Raw genomic sequence first — 18476 nt, 5'->3', positions numbered from 1 at the left:
AGCCATTATCTCAAATTGAAAGTGGCTATGTTGATAATTATGTAGGTGTTAAACCCTCAAAAGGGCACCTCCTAATTATCACATTTACTTAATCAATTGTCGGGTTAAAGTAATGAACAGAAAAGTCAAACGAGTCAGTTATTATAAAATAATTCATAACTAATAATGTGGAAGCTATAAAATATGTTTTATCACTTAAATAACTTGGTAAATAATATAAGAACATGTTTAGACATGTTCAACCCGACAATTCTGAGTTTAGGCTCGGTGCGCAACCGAAAGTCACAAAGGATGACTTTTGCTTTGACTTTCAGTTCTGGCCCGATTTAGCTTAATTTCTTTGTGCCTTAGGGTTCCTTTGTGACCATATTATATGTTAGTATAACCCTCTGTGGTCATACTACATGGTCCCTTAGAAATCATAGTTCATTTGCATGTTTCCGTTAAATGCTTAAAAATTGACTATTATGCCCTTATATTATATAAACGAGATTTTTGAAAATGTGAGAGGACAAAAAGCTTTATTACTGATATACAAGTATGTCAAATAAATTTGACATCAGTTTCTGGTCTCAAACTAAAGTTATGCAAGATATCGTAAAACGAAACTTTTTATTAATTAAATTATATTTTTAACATAAATCATGTTTAAACCCAAATTTTGACACCAAACTCATTACCTACTGTTTTGATATTATTTTTAGGGATTTTTGGAATTTTTGGTCAAATTATAAACTGACCATATCATTGAGTTCTTGTATAATTCGGTAAATGACGATAATACCCTTTTCGTTCATAAAATGAGATTAACATATGATTTGCACACCAAACCTTTTCCTACTAATATTATATATTAAATAAAATATTTTAAACATTTAAAGCTGATCAAAATCTCAGATTTCCATAAATATCTCAAATATCGTCAATTATCGACTTTTACGCAAATTAGGCGCATAGTATGGTTTAAAACCATATTTAGCACCTAAGACATGATACCTACTGATTTTATAAATAAATTTTAATATTTTAACAGTAAGTATAAGTCTTGAGCTCAGACTTCCAATTTGGTCCTTAAAACATATATGAAATGACCAAAATGCCCCTACGGTGCATAATTTGGCCATAAATGATAAACCTCACATATGTATGATATCTTACTAAGTAACTTGATAAAATAAATATTTTTACTGAATGTTTTAGACCAGAACCTCAGTTTAGTATTAAATCTCTTTTATAAACTTTAAAATGACCAAAATACCCTTACAGGACTTAAATTAGTTTTAAATTCATTTGGGGCATAATTGTTGATATCATACTGATATCACAGCATATTTTAAGCATAATAACTTATGGAACTTGTACTTGACTCATCTGGTTACCCGCTATGCATATACGCGTTCGGTATGATTTATGTAACTAGTTTGCATGAATTAGCCGAAACGGGTCAAACCTTGTCATTTTTACTTCAAGATCCAGAATGTATTTAGTTTACCCATTTTATACAGGTCTCCATACTTGTAGGGTCTAAATTACATTCCAATCCGGTCACCACTTAATCTTGCGTTTCGTATCGTAAACCTTTCTTCAAACTAATCGGTCCAAGTTTATAACTTAAATAAGACACGTTAGTAGTCTAATAGGTTATTAAAACCTTCATTCCAGATTAGATGCCCAGTAAAAGCTACCTACACCTGTTGAGTAGGATATACGGCTGAGAATACAAATTTTACATTTTAAGCTCAGGTAAATACTTTTAACTTATTTTCCTTTATACGGGCTTGGGATACGGTAAATTATTACCGCTTGGTCGGGTATTGAATATTTAATCGATTAGTGGTTAAATCATTGAGATAACCCGTTTTAATATGTTTTGTTTGATTTAAGCATTTGGGGGTTAATGACCGTATCCTGTATATCCTCGGCTCATTCATTTGAAATGGCCACGACTTAAGCACTGGGTGTAGTCATACACCTGACAGTTGCGTATGTAAAATGGTATACCCACTCGTGAGGATAACTTCTTGTGGGTTTATATTAAGTGTGTGTCTATTAATCTTGTCTAGGCTTCTATCCTGGTGTCGCAACCCCCGCCCCCTATCTGTCCCGGGAACAGGCGGCCGCGAACTCAATGTTGGTGGTATCGGTGTTTATTAATTTAGCTGTGGAAATTACATCAGGACCGTAGTTAGGAAATATTTTATCAGAGTAAAACACCATATTTTATATAAATAAATATATTGGGATAAAACCCAAGTTTTCATTACAAACTGTTTTATAGGGATAAACCCCATTTTATTGAAATAAAACGCCTTCTTTATTTAGGTAACTTTTATAGCCACTTTTCCAAGCCTTTAGTGCTGTCCAGCTGGCTTCTAGTTGGCTTTCACATTTTGTTACCTGAAACGCGTTTAAAAACATTTTGTTAGTGGGAAATACAGGTGAGTGAATCCCAGTTTAATCAAGAAGAGTTTTACTGATTTGCAATATTGAGAGCGATTACAATGTTTATATCTACACAATTACTCATTCAGTAGTTGCCACTCGACCGTATCTGTGGCTATGGTCATATCACCCATTGGCTAACCCGTTGTCCAATTGTGAAGATTATCAAGTAACGTATACAAAACCCCATAATACTGGCAGTAATTGAAGACTACAAAGATTCAATCACTGCTTAATCATATTATAAAATATTTAAGGTTTTGTAAAAACAGTTTATAAAAAGGAGATTACTCACATTGCTGTCTTAGATTTTCTGTAAGGGTTTCCTGGTGATTATCTATAATTTACACAAATGCACATGTGTTAGTATAATAACCCATAATAGTTACATTAGTAATACCCTCCCTGAGACGTCATTCCAACGACTACGTTGGGTAGAAGCACGACAGCCGTTACGGAACCCTGGATCAATCGGGCAGCGTATCTAATACGTAACCGGGGTTATGATACTTACAACGGAGCAGAACTTCGTTATTTAGGGGGTCTTATACCCGAGAATTATATTAATTCTTCAGAAATTCGAGAGAGAAAGAGTTTTGGTGCGATTTGGGACTGAAGGTCGATGCCTCCTATTTATAGGTGACCTTTCACCTTCTCTCGCGGCCTGCGTAAGAGAAAGAAAGGCCTACGCTGCCCGCGTAGTAGAGTAATAGGGCTAGGGTTGCTGATTCCTCGAGTTTAGCTTCAACACGATGATGACAGGAGGCAGCTCAGGGTGTCGCCCTGATTTGGAGCTGTCACGCCCCGCGTAGGTCAAGGGGGTGGCTTACGCGCCCCGCGAAGAGACCATAAAAATTCATTTTTATTTAATTTTTAATAAAATAAAGGTATTCGGGGTTCGTTTTCGCGTATGGGGTGTATTTTAAGACATATTGGGGTATTTTAAAATATATTAGGGCGTCGAAAATTTAGGAGGGTTGTTATATCCTCCCCACCTTATTTTAGAGCTCGTCCTCGAGATCTTACTGGAACAAGTGTGGATATTTTCTTTGCATTTCTGATTCAAGTTCCCATGTATACTCTGGTCCTCTTTTGGAGTCCCATTTCACTTTGACCAGAACTAATCTCTTGTGCTTGAGGTTCTTGACTTTCCTGTCTTCAATCTGTAGAGGCCTTTCTACAAATTTTAATTGCTCATTTACCTCTATGTCCTTAAGAGGTACTACCAGTGATTCATCGGCTAAGCATTTCTTGAGATTAGATACATGAAATACATCATGTATTCCTGCCATTTCCTCTGGTAGTTGTAGCTGATAGGCTACAAGTCCTATTCTTATAATAATCTTAAAAGGTCCAACATACCTGGGGCTTAGATTTCCCCTTTTGATGAATCTGACTACTCCTTTCCAAGGAGAGACTTTCAATAACACTTTGTCTCCTACCTGAAATTCTAACGGTTTGCGTCTGTTATCAGCATAACTCTTTTGTCGATCTCGTGCAGCTTTTAGTCGTTCCTTGACTTGAATGATTTTGTAGGTTGTCTTTTGCACTATCTCAGGTCCTGATAGTTGCTTTTCTCCAATCTATGCCCAACAGACTGGAGTTCGGCATTTTCGTCCATAAAGTGCTTCGAATGGTGCAGCATTGATACTTGTGTGATAACTGTTATTATAAGAAAATTCTATCAATGGTAAGTGATCATCCCAATTACCTCCGAAATCAATTACACAAGCTCTAAGCATGTCCTCCATTGTCTGAATTGTCCTTTCGCTTTGTCCGTCCGTTTGAGGATGATAAGTTGTGCTTAGATTTAACTTGGTTCCTATTGCTTTTTGGAAACTTGCCCAAAAATGAGAGGTAAAGCGGCTATCCCTATCAGAAACAATTGACAAAGGAATTCCATGTAATGAAACTATTTTATTTACATGTAACTTAGCTAACTGTTCCATACTGAAGGTTTCCTTCATTGGTAGGAAATGTGCTGACTTAGTTAGCCTGTCTACAATCACCCAGATTGTATCATTACCTTTCCTTGTTTTGGGTAATTTGGTAACAAAATCCATTGTTATCAATTCCCATTTCCATATTGGCATTTCTAATGGTTGTAACAATCTTGAGGGTTTCTGATGTCCAGCTTTGATTTGTGAACAGGTTAAACACTTAGAGACGTAAACTGCTATATCCTTTTTCATTCCTATCCACCAAAAATTCTTTCTTAAATCCTGATACATTTTATCATTTCCAGGATGCATCGTATACTTAGACTTATGTGCTTCTTCTAATATAAGGTGGCGTAGGTTTCCTTATTTAGGTATCCACATTCTTTTCTTATGGAATCTCCAAATTCCATCTGTTCCTTGTTCTAATTCCTTGATCATTCATTTTAATCTTTCAGTATCATCCTTGGTAACTGCTTCTTGAGCCTTTCTAATTTGATTATTTAAATCTACTTGTAGATTTAATTTAAGAGAACGTACCCTCTTTTGGCTTTTCATGATACTTTCGACTTAAAGCATCAGCCACTACATTGGCTTTTCCTGCATGATACTGGATATTACAATCATAATCACTGAGTATCTCCATCCAGCGTCTTTATCTCTTATTCAACTCCTTTTGCCCGAAGACATGCCTTAAACTCTTATGATCAGTAAAAATGGTAAACTTACTATCATAAAGGTAATGTCTCCAAATCTTAAGAGCAAAAATTATAGCTCCTAATTCTAAATCATGTGTTGAATAATTCTCTTCATGATTCTTAAGTAGTCTAGATGCGTAAGCTATAACCTTTTGACGTTGCATTAATACACATCCATAACCTAATTTAGAAGCGTCACAATAGACTACAAAATCTTCAGTTCCTTCCGGTAACGCTAGTATGGGTTCGTTGGTTAATCTTTGCTTAAGAATTCTAAAGGCTTCTTCCTGTTTTGGTCCCCATTCAAACTTAACAGATTTACAGGTTAGCTTAGTTAAGGGAATGGCTATTCTAGAAAAATCTCGAATAAATCTTCTATAATATCCAGCCAATCATAGGAAACTTCTAACCTCGGTTGGTGACTCAGGGGTTTTCCATTAAGTAATAGCCTCGATCTTGGTAGGATCCACATGAATTTTTTCATGGTTGACTAAATGTCCAAGAAATTGTACTTGTTCTAACCAAAACTCGCATTTTGAAAATTTAGCATAAAGCTTTTCCTTTCTTAGTAAACTTAAAAGTGCGTGCAAATGCTCTGAATGTTCCTCTTTACTCTTAGAGTAAATGAGAATATCATCTATGAAGACAATTATGAATTTATCCAAATATGGCTTACATATTCGGTTCATCATGTCCATAAATGCAGTTGGGGCATTGGTTAAACCAAATGGCATGACAATAAATTCATAATGGCCATACCTTGTTCTAAATGCGGTTTTAGGAATGTCCTCTTCCTGTACCTTTAATTGATGATATCCTAACCTTAAGTCGATTTTAGAGAAAAATCGAGCTCCTTGCAATTGATCGAACAGATCATCGATCCACGGTAATGGGTACTGATTCTTAATCGTGACCTTGTTCAATTCGCGGTAGTCAATGCACATACGCATCGATCCATCTTTCTTTTTAACAAATAAAATCGGTGTTCCCCACGGTGATGAACTTGGCTGTATGAATCCTTTCTCCAACAATTCGTCTAGTTGTTTCTTTAGTTCCTGCATTTCTGCGGGTGCCAAACGGTAGGGTGCTTTGGCAATTGGTGCTGTTCCTGGTAGCAGATGGATTCTGAATTCAACTTCCCTGTCCGGCGGTAGTCCTTGTAATTCTTCTAGAAATACATATGAAAACTGGGATACTACTGGAATATCTTTTAGTTCTTTTCCCTTCGTATTAGTGATTATGGAAATCAAATACACTATAGATCCTTTACTGATATAACTTGTTGTTTTCATCACAGAGATGAATTTTGTGGATCTAGATGGTTTATCTCCTTTAATTGTGATCTTTTCACCCCTTGGTGAATTTACTTGAATTATCTTTTGATCACATAAAATACTGGCTTTATTGGCTATTAACCAATCAATTCCTAATACAACATCAAATCCTGCCAGATTCATTGGATAAAGGTTTGCCATAAATTTTTGATTTAAAAATTCTATTCTTGCTCCCTGCAAGATTTCAGAAATCTTAATGGTTTATCCATTTGCTGTCTCTACTAGACATTCTTGTGGGAGTTTAGTTAATGATTGATTTAGAAGTTTGTAAAACGAAGTATTAATAAAACTTTGGTTTGCACCAGAGTCAAATAATACTTTAGCAAAAACATCATTAACTAAAAACGTACCGGCTATCACGCCCGGAATCATCTTTGCTTCTTCTGTAGTCAAAACAAATGCTCTAGCATTTTTAGTGTTCTTGTTGTTCATAGCTGGAGCTAGTTTCAGACAGTTTGGCTTGATGTGGCCTTGTTCTCCGCAGTTGTAGTATATCCTGTTGTTAAATTTCTTCCTGCAGTCTTCTTCCTTGTGTCCAGATATTTTGCAGAAATTGCAATATATGGAGCATCTTCCAGAATGCTTTCTTTTGCAATACTTGCAATAAGGTGCAGAGGTAGAACCTACATTTTTCCCACGGTTGGAATTTCTAGAACGGAATTCCTGGGTAAGCCTTTGAGCTAGGTTCCTCCTTTGATCCTCTTCTCGTGTACGCAATAATTCATCTGTCAAGGTATTTGCTAGTTCTACAGCTTCCTCTATGGTTTGGGGTCTAGCTGCCTTGACCACATGCCTAATCTCCCCAATTAATCCCCAGATGTAACGGGAGATTAATACTGGTTCAGGTGATGCAAGGGTTGGTACTATTCTAGCATATTCAAAGAATGTAGTAGTATAACCCTTACTATCCACCCCAGTCATTCTAATGTTTAAGAACTTATTTGCTATATGTTACCTTTCATTGGGAGGGCAGAATTTCCTTTCCACCATGTTCTTAAATTCCTCCCATTCCATATGGTAAACCCTATCACTTCCTCTAGACTGAAGGATAGTGTTCCCCCATTCTAAGGCTGAGTTCTTAAACATATTGGAAGCAAACATTATCTTATCCTCTTCCGCACACTTGCTTATTTTTAAAACAGCCTCAGTCTTTTCTATCTAGCGTAGAGTTGCAATGGGTCCTTCATTGCCCGAGAATTCTATTTGTTTACAGGACCAGAATTCTTTGTAAGAACAACCATAAGCCATGGTTCTTCTTCGTTTGGGAATGGGCACTTGAAATATGGGTCCATTGTTTACGCTGTGTTCCAGTTCAGTTGGTCACTTACTGCTATGCTTACTTTTATTATCAGCTTTCTTAACAGTTTGGATAATTAATGGCATTGCATCTATGATTCCTTGTGCCACTATGTGTTGGATGGCACTATTATCCACTTGGTTTCCATTGTTATTGTTGTTTGGATTCTCATTATTCAGGTTATTGTCGTTCTGGTTATTTTCATTCTGGTTTTCCTGGTTCACTTCGTTGTCCATCTAAATTTTAAACGTTTACCACGTATTAATATCACAAGATAATATTTAATACAACCAATCACACAATGCGCATATTGATCAAAAACATCGAGCATTGCGACTTACTCTTTTTATATATGCATCTAATACAAACCGATATTGGAAATTTAAAGTTACAATACAACTGAAATTGAAATTACACTACTAGTAGGCATCTATAGTTATATATATATATATGTATATTTAAACGTACACACATATTATTATAGTATATTATTATTATTACTACTTCCACTATCACCTTCACTGATATGGATTCATCCAGAAATCCATATTGCGCTCGTCGTACTACCAGACGAGTCGCTCTCCCACCTGTCTCATTCTCTCGCTACTTTCTAAAATCTCTTCTCCGAAAGTTCGGAGCTCTTGCACATTTTCTGCACTCATTGGGGGTGCAGGTGCTGGGACTGGGACTGGGTTTAGAATCTGGGGCATGGGTTCCTGATACGGGTAAGGATTCTCTAAAATTTCCCAAATGTATTGATCACTATCATAGTAGGGATCTAGAGGGTCCAAACCTGGGTAAGCTCCTAGATTCGGCATGGGCATGTCTTCTGGTATTGGGTAACGTTGCACATAGTCCCTATTATCATCCCACCACGGGTCATGGTCTGGGTCTAAGGGATTGGGTGCTGGTACCCTAAGTATCTCCTCTGGGTTAAAATCATGCATTTCGACTTGATTTTCTGTGTTGTTTTCTATTTCCATTGGCTGGTTGGGAAATAATGGTAGTGGTTGGGGTGCTATTAGTTGCTCCAGGTTAGGGTCGGCAGAAGTGGTTGCTAGGATATGGAAATTGGCTAAAGTCCTATTTAACATATCCTGGGCATGGGCATCGATTTCTCTTTTAGCGGCTGCTAGGACTCTCTGTTGTTGCAACTTTTTCATTCGTTTTCTACGTTCATGCGCTCCCCTACTGAACCATCCTCTCTTTTTAGGAGGGAATGGCTCTTCAGACTGAGCCTTAAACACGAATATTCCTTCTTCATTATCAGCCGAATACCCTGAGAGGGCAGGCTGTGAAGAGGTGCCTTCGATTCTAGACGAGCTGGACAACTGACGAAAAGCGTCGGAAGGTCCTTGGTCGCTCATACTGTAAACTAACAAATAGTCAAATAATACACAACAATAAAATACAAATATGCACGTAGTTCCGTAATTTATTTCTTAACACTTTAGATAACTTTTGGTGTCAGCAGAACACTTCTGTGGCTGAATCAGTGGCTTAGCTCTGATACCACCTTCTGTCGCAACCCCTGCCCCCTATCTGTCCTGGGAACGGGCGACCGCGAACTCAATGTTGGTGGTATCGATGTTTATTAATTTGGCAGCGGAAATTACATCAGGACCATAGTTAGGAAATATTTTATCAGAGTGAAACACCATATTTTATATAAATAAATATATTGGGATAAAACCCAAGTTTTCATTACAAACTGTTTTATAGGGATAAACCCCATTTTATTGAAATAAAACGCCTTCTTTATTTAGGTAACTTTTATAGCCACTTTTCCAAGCCTTCACTGCTGTCCAGCTGGCTTCTAGTTGGCTTTCACATTTTGTTACCTGAAACGCGTTTAAAAACATTTTGTCAGTGGGAAATACCGGTGAGTGAATCCCAGTTTAATCAAGAAGAGTTTTATTGATTTGCAGTATTGAGAGCGATTACAATGTTTATATCTACACAATTACTCATTCAGTACTTGCCACTCGACCGTATCTATGGCCATGGTCATATCACACATTGGCTAACCCGTTGTCCAATTGTGAAGATTATCAAGTAATGTATACAAAACCCCATAATATCGGCAGTAATTGAAGACTACAAAGACTCAATCACTGCTTAATTATATTATAAAATATTTAAGGTTTTGTAAAAATAGTTTATAAAAAGGAGATTACTCACATTGCTGTCTTAGGTTTTCTGTAAGGGTTTCCAGGTGATTATCTATAATTTACACAAATGCACACGTGTTAGTATAATAACCCTTAATATTTACATTAGTAATACCCTCCCCAAGACGACATTCCAACGACTACGTCGGGCAGAACCACGACAGCCGTTACGGAACTCTGGATCAATCGGGCAGCGTATCTAATACGTAATCGGGGTTATGATACTTACAACGGAGCAGAACTTCGTTATTTAGGGGGTATTTTACCCGAGAATTATATTGATTCTTCAGAAATTCGAGAGAGAAAGAGTTTTGGTGTGATTTGGGACTGAAGGCCGATGCCTCCTATTTATAGGTGACCTTTCACCTTCTCTCGCGGTCCGCGTAAGAGAAAGGAAAGGCCTACGCAACCCGCGTAGTAGAGTAATAGCGCTAGGGTTGCTGATTCGTCGAGTTTAGCTTCGACACGATGATGACACGTGGCAGCTCAGGGTGTCGCCCTGATTTGGAGCTGTCGCGCCCCGCGTAGGTCAAGGGGCTGGCTTACGCGCCCCGCGAGAGACCATAAAAATTCGTTTTTATTTAATTTTTAATAAAATAAAGGTATTCGGGGTCCGTTTTCGCGTATGGGGTGTATTTTAAGACATATTGGGGTATTTTAAAATATATTAGGGCGTCGAAAATTTAGGAGGGTTGTTATACCCGGGCCCTGAACGTACGACAAACATGTGAATCTGTATACAAGATTATTTTATATAATTGTCCCAAGTTATAAAAGAATATTTGTGCCTCGTGTATTTAAGTCAATTCTCATAAATGTTTTCAAAAGAGTCAGTTAATTGTATTTACCAATGTAAACTGACGTATTTTTTTTCAAAAAGACTAAGTGGCAGGTACTATGCGAAATTGGCTGGAAGCTCTTGAGCACTATGCGAAATTGGCTGGAAGCTCTTGAGCACTAAATAAAGAATCTTGCAAGTTCTTAGTGTTTAAAGTCTGTCGAACAATATTTGATTTTTGTTTTAGATCCGCCTGTGGATCCACTTACAACCGTTTGTATAATATTTAATTATATTTTGCGTTTCGGTTCGGTTCGTATTAATATTTTCTTCCAAGACTTCCGTTGTGCATTCAGGGGCGGACCCAAGCCCAGCCCAAGGTGGGCGGGCGCACCCCCGAGGAAAAAAAATTTAGTGCTAAGTTCCGTCGAAAATCCCGTCCGCACCCCTTGGAATTTTTCGACCGCACCCTTGAAATTTTTTGTCCGCATCCCTTAGGTAAAAAGTGTTATCAATTAGTTAACTCTTATTTAAAAAAAAAAAATACTACCTAAATAATATAACTTTTAATACCTAACTAACTAAACCCAAATACCCATACCTTTACCCACTTATAATTCCTAACTAGCTAGCACACAGTGCCTTAGCCCATTAACCAAACCCAACAATATTTCAAACTATAATAAAATAAATAAAGCCCAAAACCTTTAGAAATTCTGTCCCGCTCTCTCACTCTTGCGTCCCTGCACTGCCAACGAACAACATCACCCAACGACAACAGTCCAGCAGCCAGCGACCACCGTAATCAACCACCATACCACCGTCGTTTGACACTAAATCTAACCGGAATCCGAACACGGGTAAGTTTCTTTGTTATTTTGATGATTTTGGTTGATATTATAGGAGAAAAAAAGGGTAATAAAGTTGTTAAATAGGTTTGAAATTTTGTGTGTTTTGACGTTGTTTATGGTTGTTTAGATGATTTTTAGGGTGATTATGTTGTTTATATATTTTTAGGGTTACTATATTGTTTATATATTTTTAGGGTGATTACAACTTACGTTATGATTTCTAGGGCTTGAATAGTTGAAAAACTAAAATTAAAATTGAAACATTATGTTATAGAGCGATGAACTTATGTTATATAGAGAAAGAATTGCTTAAGAAATTAGTTTTAGATGATGTTTTGAATAGATTTAAAAAATGAAAACCCATAGGCGTCGACGTTTTAATTATGTTTGTAACAAGGTTTGACATGTTTTTGATGATTATATAAATTTAGTTTGATGTTCGTTTGTTTTACATGACCCGACCCGACCTGATACGAACCGATTTTTTTACTTATATACACATGGGCCTAAAATTTTTAAAAATGTTCCGCACCCCATGGAAAAATTACTGGGTCCGCCACTGTGTGCATTAAACTGTGATTATTGACTATGATGATATCAACTACGTCACGATACTCCCAATTGTGCCCAACGGTAATACGTGGAAATATCGGGGTGTGACAGTTATTAAAAATCTAAAAACCGAACCGTCGGTTTTTGTTTCAGTTCGGTTTTATCGATTATTTCAGTTACGGTTCGATTATTTCGGTTTTCTGATCACCCATACTTAAAGATATTAAAAGCCCTCATATTTATCAATTAAGCAATAATAATATAAGATTGTGTCGTCTATTTGGTTATAAAAAATGTATTCAATTTTGTTTAAGTAAACTATAACATATTAACAACCTCTAAATATTTGTTGTGTCTTTAGTTATAAAAATCAATATAACATTAGTTTTATTTTTATTGACATAAAAGATTTATATGTGTTAAAGAGATTAAAGGACATCCTTTTATCAGATCTTATTGTCCTTTTTAAATAGGAAAAGCACATACACAAAATAATGAACCTGGACCCTGGTCATTGCCATGAACGACAGCATGTGGGTGTAACCCCAGTCTCCAACGGTCAATTATGTTACCGTTAGTGGGGATACCATATAATTTAATTTAATTTAATAATATATTGCTCGTTAATCCATTGGTCACAGAATGTTTAAAAGAAAGTTCCATTAATATAATATTAACTGATAACAAGCAGAACTTTATATATTATTTAAGAAATGGTATTTACAAATGGTTTAATCATTTGTTTTTCCTCGTATTTAATTCTAATTTTACCAATTATATAATTCCTTTTAAGTAATTGTTGGGTTATATGAATATCTCCGTTAATTTTTTTTTAAGTATATCCGTTAAGACATGACACTTATTATGTGTGTTTACTATTCGGTTGCTAAGGTCCAAAAAAAAGTTTGGTGAATTGTTGAGTACAATTTCTAATAGGAGCAATCTAAATCAACCTGGTTGATTAGGTTTGGTTGATCGAACCTAACCAGCCAGACCAATAAAAAACAATGGCGTAGCTTTGTGGGGGCGGGAGGGCCCCCCCTCCCCCCGAACTTTTCACTCGTTAGTGGATGGTACGTAGTTTTCGTATAGATTTTTTTTGGTATATACGTTTTTGACCCCCCCTCCCCCCCTTTATAGAAATTTTCAACCCCCGGTCGGAAATCTTAAGCTTCGCCACTGATCAAAAAGTTTTAGTTTCAGTGTTTGAACCGATTATTATTATGCATATGAACATCTGCTTATTAAAAAATATAAAAAATAAGCGGCCTGATCGATTTACTTGCTCGGTTCTGAGTTTCAAGGGTGAACTAATTAAAGTGTTAAACATATGGGTTTTCATATGGTAACATCGGTTTTTTGATATGCTAAACTGAACTGGCCAAACAGTTTAGTTTTAGCAGTTTGGGTTAAAAAGACCAAATTACCCTTGTCTTAAAGTCATATTGCTTTGTAACACCTCAAAATTCTAATAAACTTATGGACTTTGTTATGGGATTTGTTTGTGGACTTACAAGCCTGTGTTGAGAGGAAATTATAGGAAATGCCTATGGAGGGTAAATCGATCATTTATGCCACTTACAAATTATAATACTAACTATACAAGTATACTCAATTCGAGTTAAATAAGACATTCAAAAATAATGAGAATAGTAGAATACCTGAAAGTTTAAAACACAATGTGAATTTGATCCATAGTTCCATACTTCATTTTCAAGCTTTGCGATCAATATTTCATTTTTAAGCTTAATCAACACTTTCAAGCGTAGCTTACTCGACTTAATTATTTGCATTGAACCTTTCTAGCAACATTAACACTAACTGACATGATACTAACTAGACCTAGTTTGACTAACTTAATATATAACACACCTAACTATTTTATAAACACACGAAACCTTTCTAGTAAAATAACACTAATTGACATGATACTAATTATACCTAGTTTGACTAACTTAATATGTAACACACCTAATTATTTTATAAACACACGAAAGACAAAATATACACTTAGGGGCGCAACATAGTGGGGGCGGGAGGTGGCGGCCGACCCCCCGAACTTTTCGCTTAGTAGTGAAGGGTATGTATTTTTTGTATAGAAATTTTTGGGTATATACGTTTTCGACCCTCCGGTTTTATAGAATTTTTTTGGGTATATACGTTTTCGACCACTCGGTCGGAAATCTTAAATTTCGCCAGTGTATACACTGACAAGACTTACAGATTGAATGGTATATAGTACTCGACCTTAACTCAAAAGTATACTCAAATAGCTCGAGCTCTTTTAACTAAATAATTCTTCTACTTAAATCCAATTTTCTACACTCCAATTAAAACCTACATGAACAATATCATGCATCGAATATTATAATAAACTATGGATCAAAGTTATAATAATTCAGGTTTTTTCAAAAAGGTACTATATTTTTAAAGTAACTTTACACTCCGGTAATTTCGTGATTTTGCATTTTTGTTTTAAAATTCCAATTGAGGCAGGGACCAGCCAAGTGGCATAAAACCTGGAACGACAAGTCAGCCAACCAAGCATCCACTTTCCGATGTTCCAAACCATTTTTTACTTCAATCCAATCCTACGGCTCCAGTTTAATCTTCATTTTTAAACCGCGTCCCTCTTATAGTTAAAGTTGCACATAACTACCTCAACTTTATATCGTGATCTATTGACCCCCTTGTGATTCTTAGCTGTCTATTTTTTTTTTTAGCGCAAACACCATTTCTGAATGCAATCCTTATCTTTGATATTTTGAATCAATCTGTGTTGTTATACTTTTAATTGTTATTAGTAAGTACTTAAAATACTATTATTATTACATGCTTAATATACTATTTTATATACAATAATAATATTATAATTTTTTGTTTTTGTTTCTGTCTTCGTAGTATCAAAGAAGTTAGTTTTTTAATAATTACATGTTTCCTTTTTCAAATACATTAGCAAAAAATATATCCTTGGAAGAAAAATATCAATTGGTAAAATGGGCCGATTTGACACAAAATTCATGTGAAATAGTTATAATAACACATGAAAACAAGATCGGTTCTCTAAACATAGAGTTATAAACAGTAATAAAAATTACATAAAATGTTTTTAAAAGACAATCGATTAAAAATATAAAATTTTATCTATTACAAAATATATAAACATTTACAAACACCAAAATAAGAAACATTATTTTGTATTTTTATTATTTATACTTATGCGTATATGTTTATTTGATATATAATGGTAGTGTTTATAGTTGTAAAAAGGACAAAAGGATTAGAAAATGATAGCTAAAACTTTTAGGTGACATCAAAATTAAGACCTAAAGGGCCTAGATTTAAAAGATTTCATACCAAAAATGACCTTAACTTACGGACCATTCTGGCATTTTACTCATGTAAATAAAAAAGAGTCATGGATAGTAAAGTGGTGAGAGATTAAGTAAATTCAAAACATAAAGGACTTAATAATCCAATATCAAAAATTTCAAGGAACCAACATGTAACATCCCCATACATTTTTATACCGTTGCATCTCCTTCAAACTACCTCTGACACACACACACTCTCTCTCTCTCTCGCACACACACTTCACACACTGCACAAACATTCCATCCAATTTCAAAATGGCATCATGGATCCTCTCTCTCAAACTTCTGTTAATCTCCACCGCCCTCATATCCGTTGCCGTAACAATCAAACTCTCAATTCCATTTCTATCCACCGGCCTTCCGGCCTTCTTGTCCGCCGTTGCCACCTGGCTCAAACCTCCCTATCTCTACGTCATCATTAACGGAATCATCATCACCATCGCCGCCACTACACGCTTCCAACACCACGACAATCAATCTCAGCCGCAAGTACCCAACACTCCTCCACCGTCAGATCTGACATCGAATTCGACGAGTTTTGGTGTAATGGAGATTCCGCCGGTGAGTTACGATGTTGAGCCAACCGTAACGGTGGAGCCTCCGGTGGTGTATGAGAGTAAGGAGGTGGTTGGAGTAAGTGAGGATGAGTTTGTAACATCGGGATCCACGTGGAAGCCGTTAGTGAGTGTTGTTAACTCTCCTCCTTCACTCCGGAAGAAGGTTGAACCAGAGTTTGGTTTTCCGGTGAAGGAGAAGCAACCGGTGATTTCAAGATTTGCCAACAGTCGGAAACCGGTGAAAGCCAGTCCGGAAGGTTAGTTTTTTATTATTTTTTTATTCTTTTTATTGTGTTTGAATTCGTTTTTTGTATTTTTGATTTAATTTTTTGTTGTGTTTGAATTCGAAAGTGTTCGGGTCGGGTTGGTTCGGCCTTTTTTAAAAGAATTTTGGGCTAAACCGGTAATTATGGTTTTTAGAACCGGATCAATGTTGGTTTTGATGATTTTACGGTTTTATGGTTTTAGAAAATAATAATATTTTAGTTTAAAAATTATATTTTTATTGGAACTCTTTTAAAAAATAAATATATTTAACTAACTTTATTTTTTTAAATAGATAGAAATTTAAATTATAAACATTAAATGACTTGTTTGAAACCGGCCAAGCTGACCGACTTTCCTCAATTTAAGCGGTTCTGTTGGTTTGCCGGTTTCTATACAAGTTTGTTTGTAATTAATTTAAATCAACAATAAATGTTAAACGATCGCTTTGCAGTTGAAAACAGCAAATCTTCAAACCGTTAAAAAGGAATCGTAAACCAAACCCTATATATTTCAAACTACAGTCAAACCGACCGACTTTCTTTGATTTGAGTGATTCCTTAGGCTTGGCGGTTTATAAACACCCCTGTTCATTAATTAATTAATTAATTAATAAATGTTAAACGGCTGGTTTCACATTCAAAACCGTAAACCATTGAAACAAGACTATACATATCTAAAATCAGTCAAGCCGTCTAACAGCCAATGACCTCTAGCTCAAGTTCATTAAATAATTCTCATTTGGTGCAAAAAAATGAGTGAGGCACTGGTGGATAGTGATAGGAGACCCAGGGAAACCTGGGTTCGATCCTTTAGCCAAACGGGTTTTACCGGTAATTTTACTGTCGTGCCTAAGGAGTGGGTAGGTTAGCGGGTTTTCCCTGGAAGTGGTGGTGGACTTTGGTTACTCTCGGAGTACTCGATTTGTCTAGTGGATGCCCAAAAATGTTTGAGATTGATTTGTTGGCCGTTCAAAAAAAAAAAAAAATCAAGCCGTCTAATTTTCTTAGAGTTAAGTCAATTTTCTAACAGTTTATAACATCATAATTGTTCAATTGTCAACAGGTGCAAGAGCATTGAGAGTCCTAAAACCAAAGAAGCACGAGACACTAGAAACCACATGGAAGATGATAACAGACGGCCGTCAACTGCCGTTAACAAGGCACCTCCGTAAATCCGACACCTTCGACAATCCATCAGAGAATTTAACCGCAATGACAAAGACAAAAATTGTGAAAAAATCCGAAACATTCAAGGACCGTACAACAACAACAACAACATACGCAAACCAAAATGACTACCCGTCAACCAACTCGAAGCTGAAGAAAGATGTGTCACTGAGTCAGGATGAGTTGAACCGGCGAGTTGAAGCGTTCATAAAGAAGTTTAATGATGATATGAGGTTGCAAAGACAAGAGTCTTTGAAACAGTACATGGAGATGGTCAAGGGTGGGGCCCGCTGATTAAATAAATAGTGTTTTTTGATATTTAAGGAAAAGGGTTTTTATAATTTGGTTTTGAAATATACTGGAAAAGCTAAAACTAAAACAAAAGGTTTTTTTGCCCATTAAATGTCATCATGGGTTTTTAATGGGGTATAGTTATGAAAATGATGATAGCAATAGAACTAATTCTTTTATTTCTTTTTTCTTTTTCTTTTTTTTTGTTTTGTTTTTGGTATACTCTTTTTATAAAAGTGGATGGTGTGTTTATGAATATAGTTGTATAATTGGTAGTTTTATGGTTGTGCTTGCAAATTAAAAGTTGTTTTTTTGGCTAAAATTGTTATTGTGTATATCTATAGCTAACAACAACGATGGATTCATGATTTTTCATTAGTTGGGTCGAAATTAAAAAAAAAAGAGTAGTTTAAGGGCATGTTTGGCTAAGCTTTTTGAAACAACTTATTGATTTATTAGCTTTTTTTGAAAAGTCAGGATAGAGTGACTTATTGACTTATTAGCTTTTTCCTCTCACATACACCCTCATTGCCAAACATCATTTTGGGGCTTATGACTTTTCAAAAAGTCAATAAGTCAATAAGTTGTTTCAGAAAACTTAGCCAAACATGCCCTAAGAAGTTATATTAAATAACAATAAAAAAAGAATGAAATTAAGTGTGTAAACACTTAAATCGAGTAGTTAGTGAGCTACTTGAAATCGGATTGTTAAATTGAGCTTAAACAAGCTCTAGCATGAGCTCGAGCTTTTCCTAAGCCTT

At 35.8% G+C, this 18476-nt stretch overlaps 1 protein-coding gene across 1 annotated transcript; it reads left to right on the top strand.

Moving 5' to 3' along the window:
- The first annotated feature begins 15611 nt into the window (after positions 1–15611).
- On the top strand, positions 15612–17773 carry LOC110916404. The gene is made up of 2 exons (XM_022161152.2): positions 15612–16248; positions 17321–17773. The coding sequence occupies exons 1-2, from the start codon at positions 15690–15692 to the stop codon at positions 17716–17718; spliced, it is 957 nt and encodes a 318-aa protein (XP_022016844.1). The 5' UTR covers positions 15612–15689; the 3' UTR covers positions 17719–17773.
- The last annotated feature ends 703 nt before the right edge of the window (positions 17774–18476 follow it).

Source organism: Helianthus annuus, chromosome 16 (assembly GCF_002127325.2).
Source record: "Helianthus annuus cultivar XRQ/B chromosome 16, HanXRQr2.0-SUNRISE, whole genome shotgun sequence".
Classification (NCBI taxonomy): Eukaryota; Viridiplantae; Streptophyta; class Magnoliopsida; order Asterales; family Asteraceae; genus Helianthus; species Helianthus annuus.
The sequence above is the reverse complement of the archived record's forward strand: the minus strand, read 5'-3'. Positions and strand labels throughout refer to the sequence as shown.

Coding starts and splice junctions, on each gene's coding strand:
- LOC110916404 (XM_022161152.2), top strand. CDS start 15,690: ATGGCATCATGGATCCTCTCTCTCAAACTTCTGTTAATCTCCACCGCC. Junction 16,249..17,320: donor GGTGAAAGCCAGTCCGGAAG/GTTAGTTTTTTA, acceptor AATTGTCAACAG/GTGCAAGAGCATTGAGAGTC.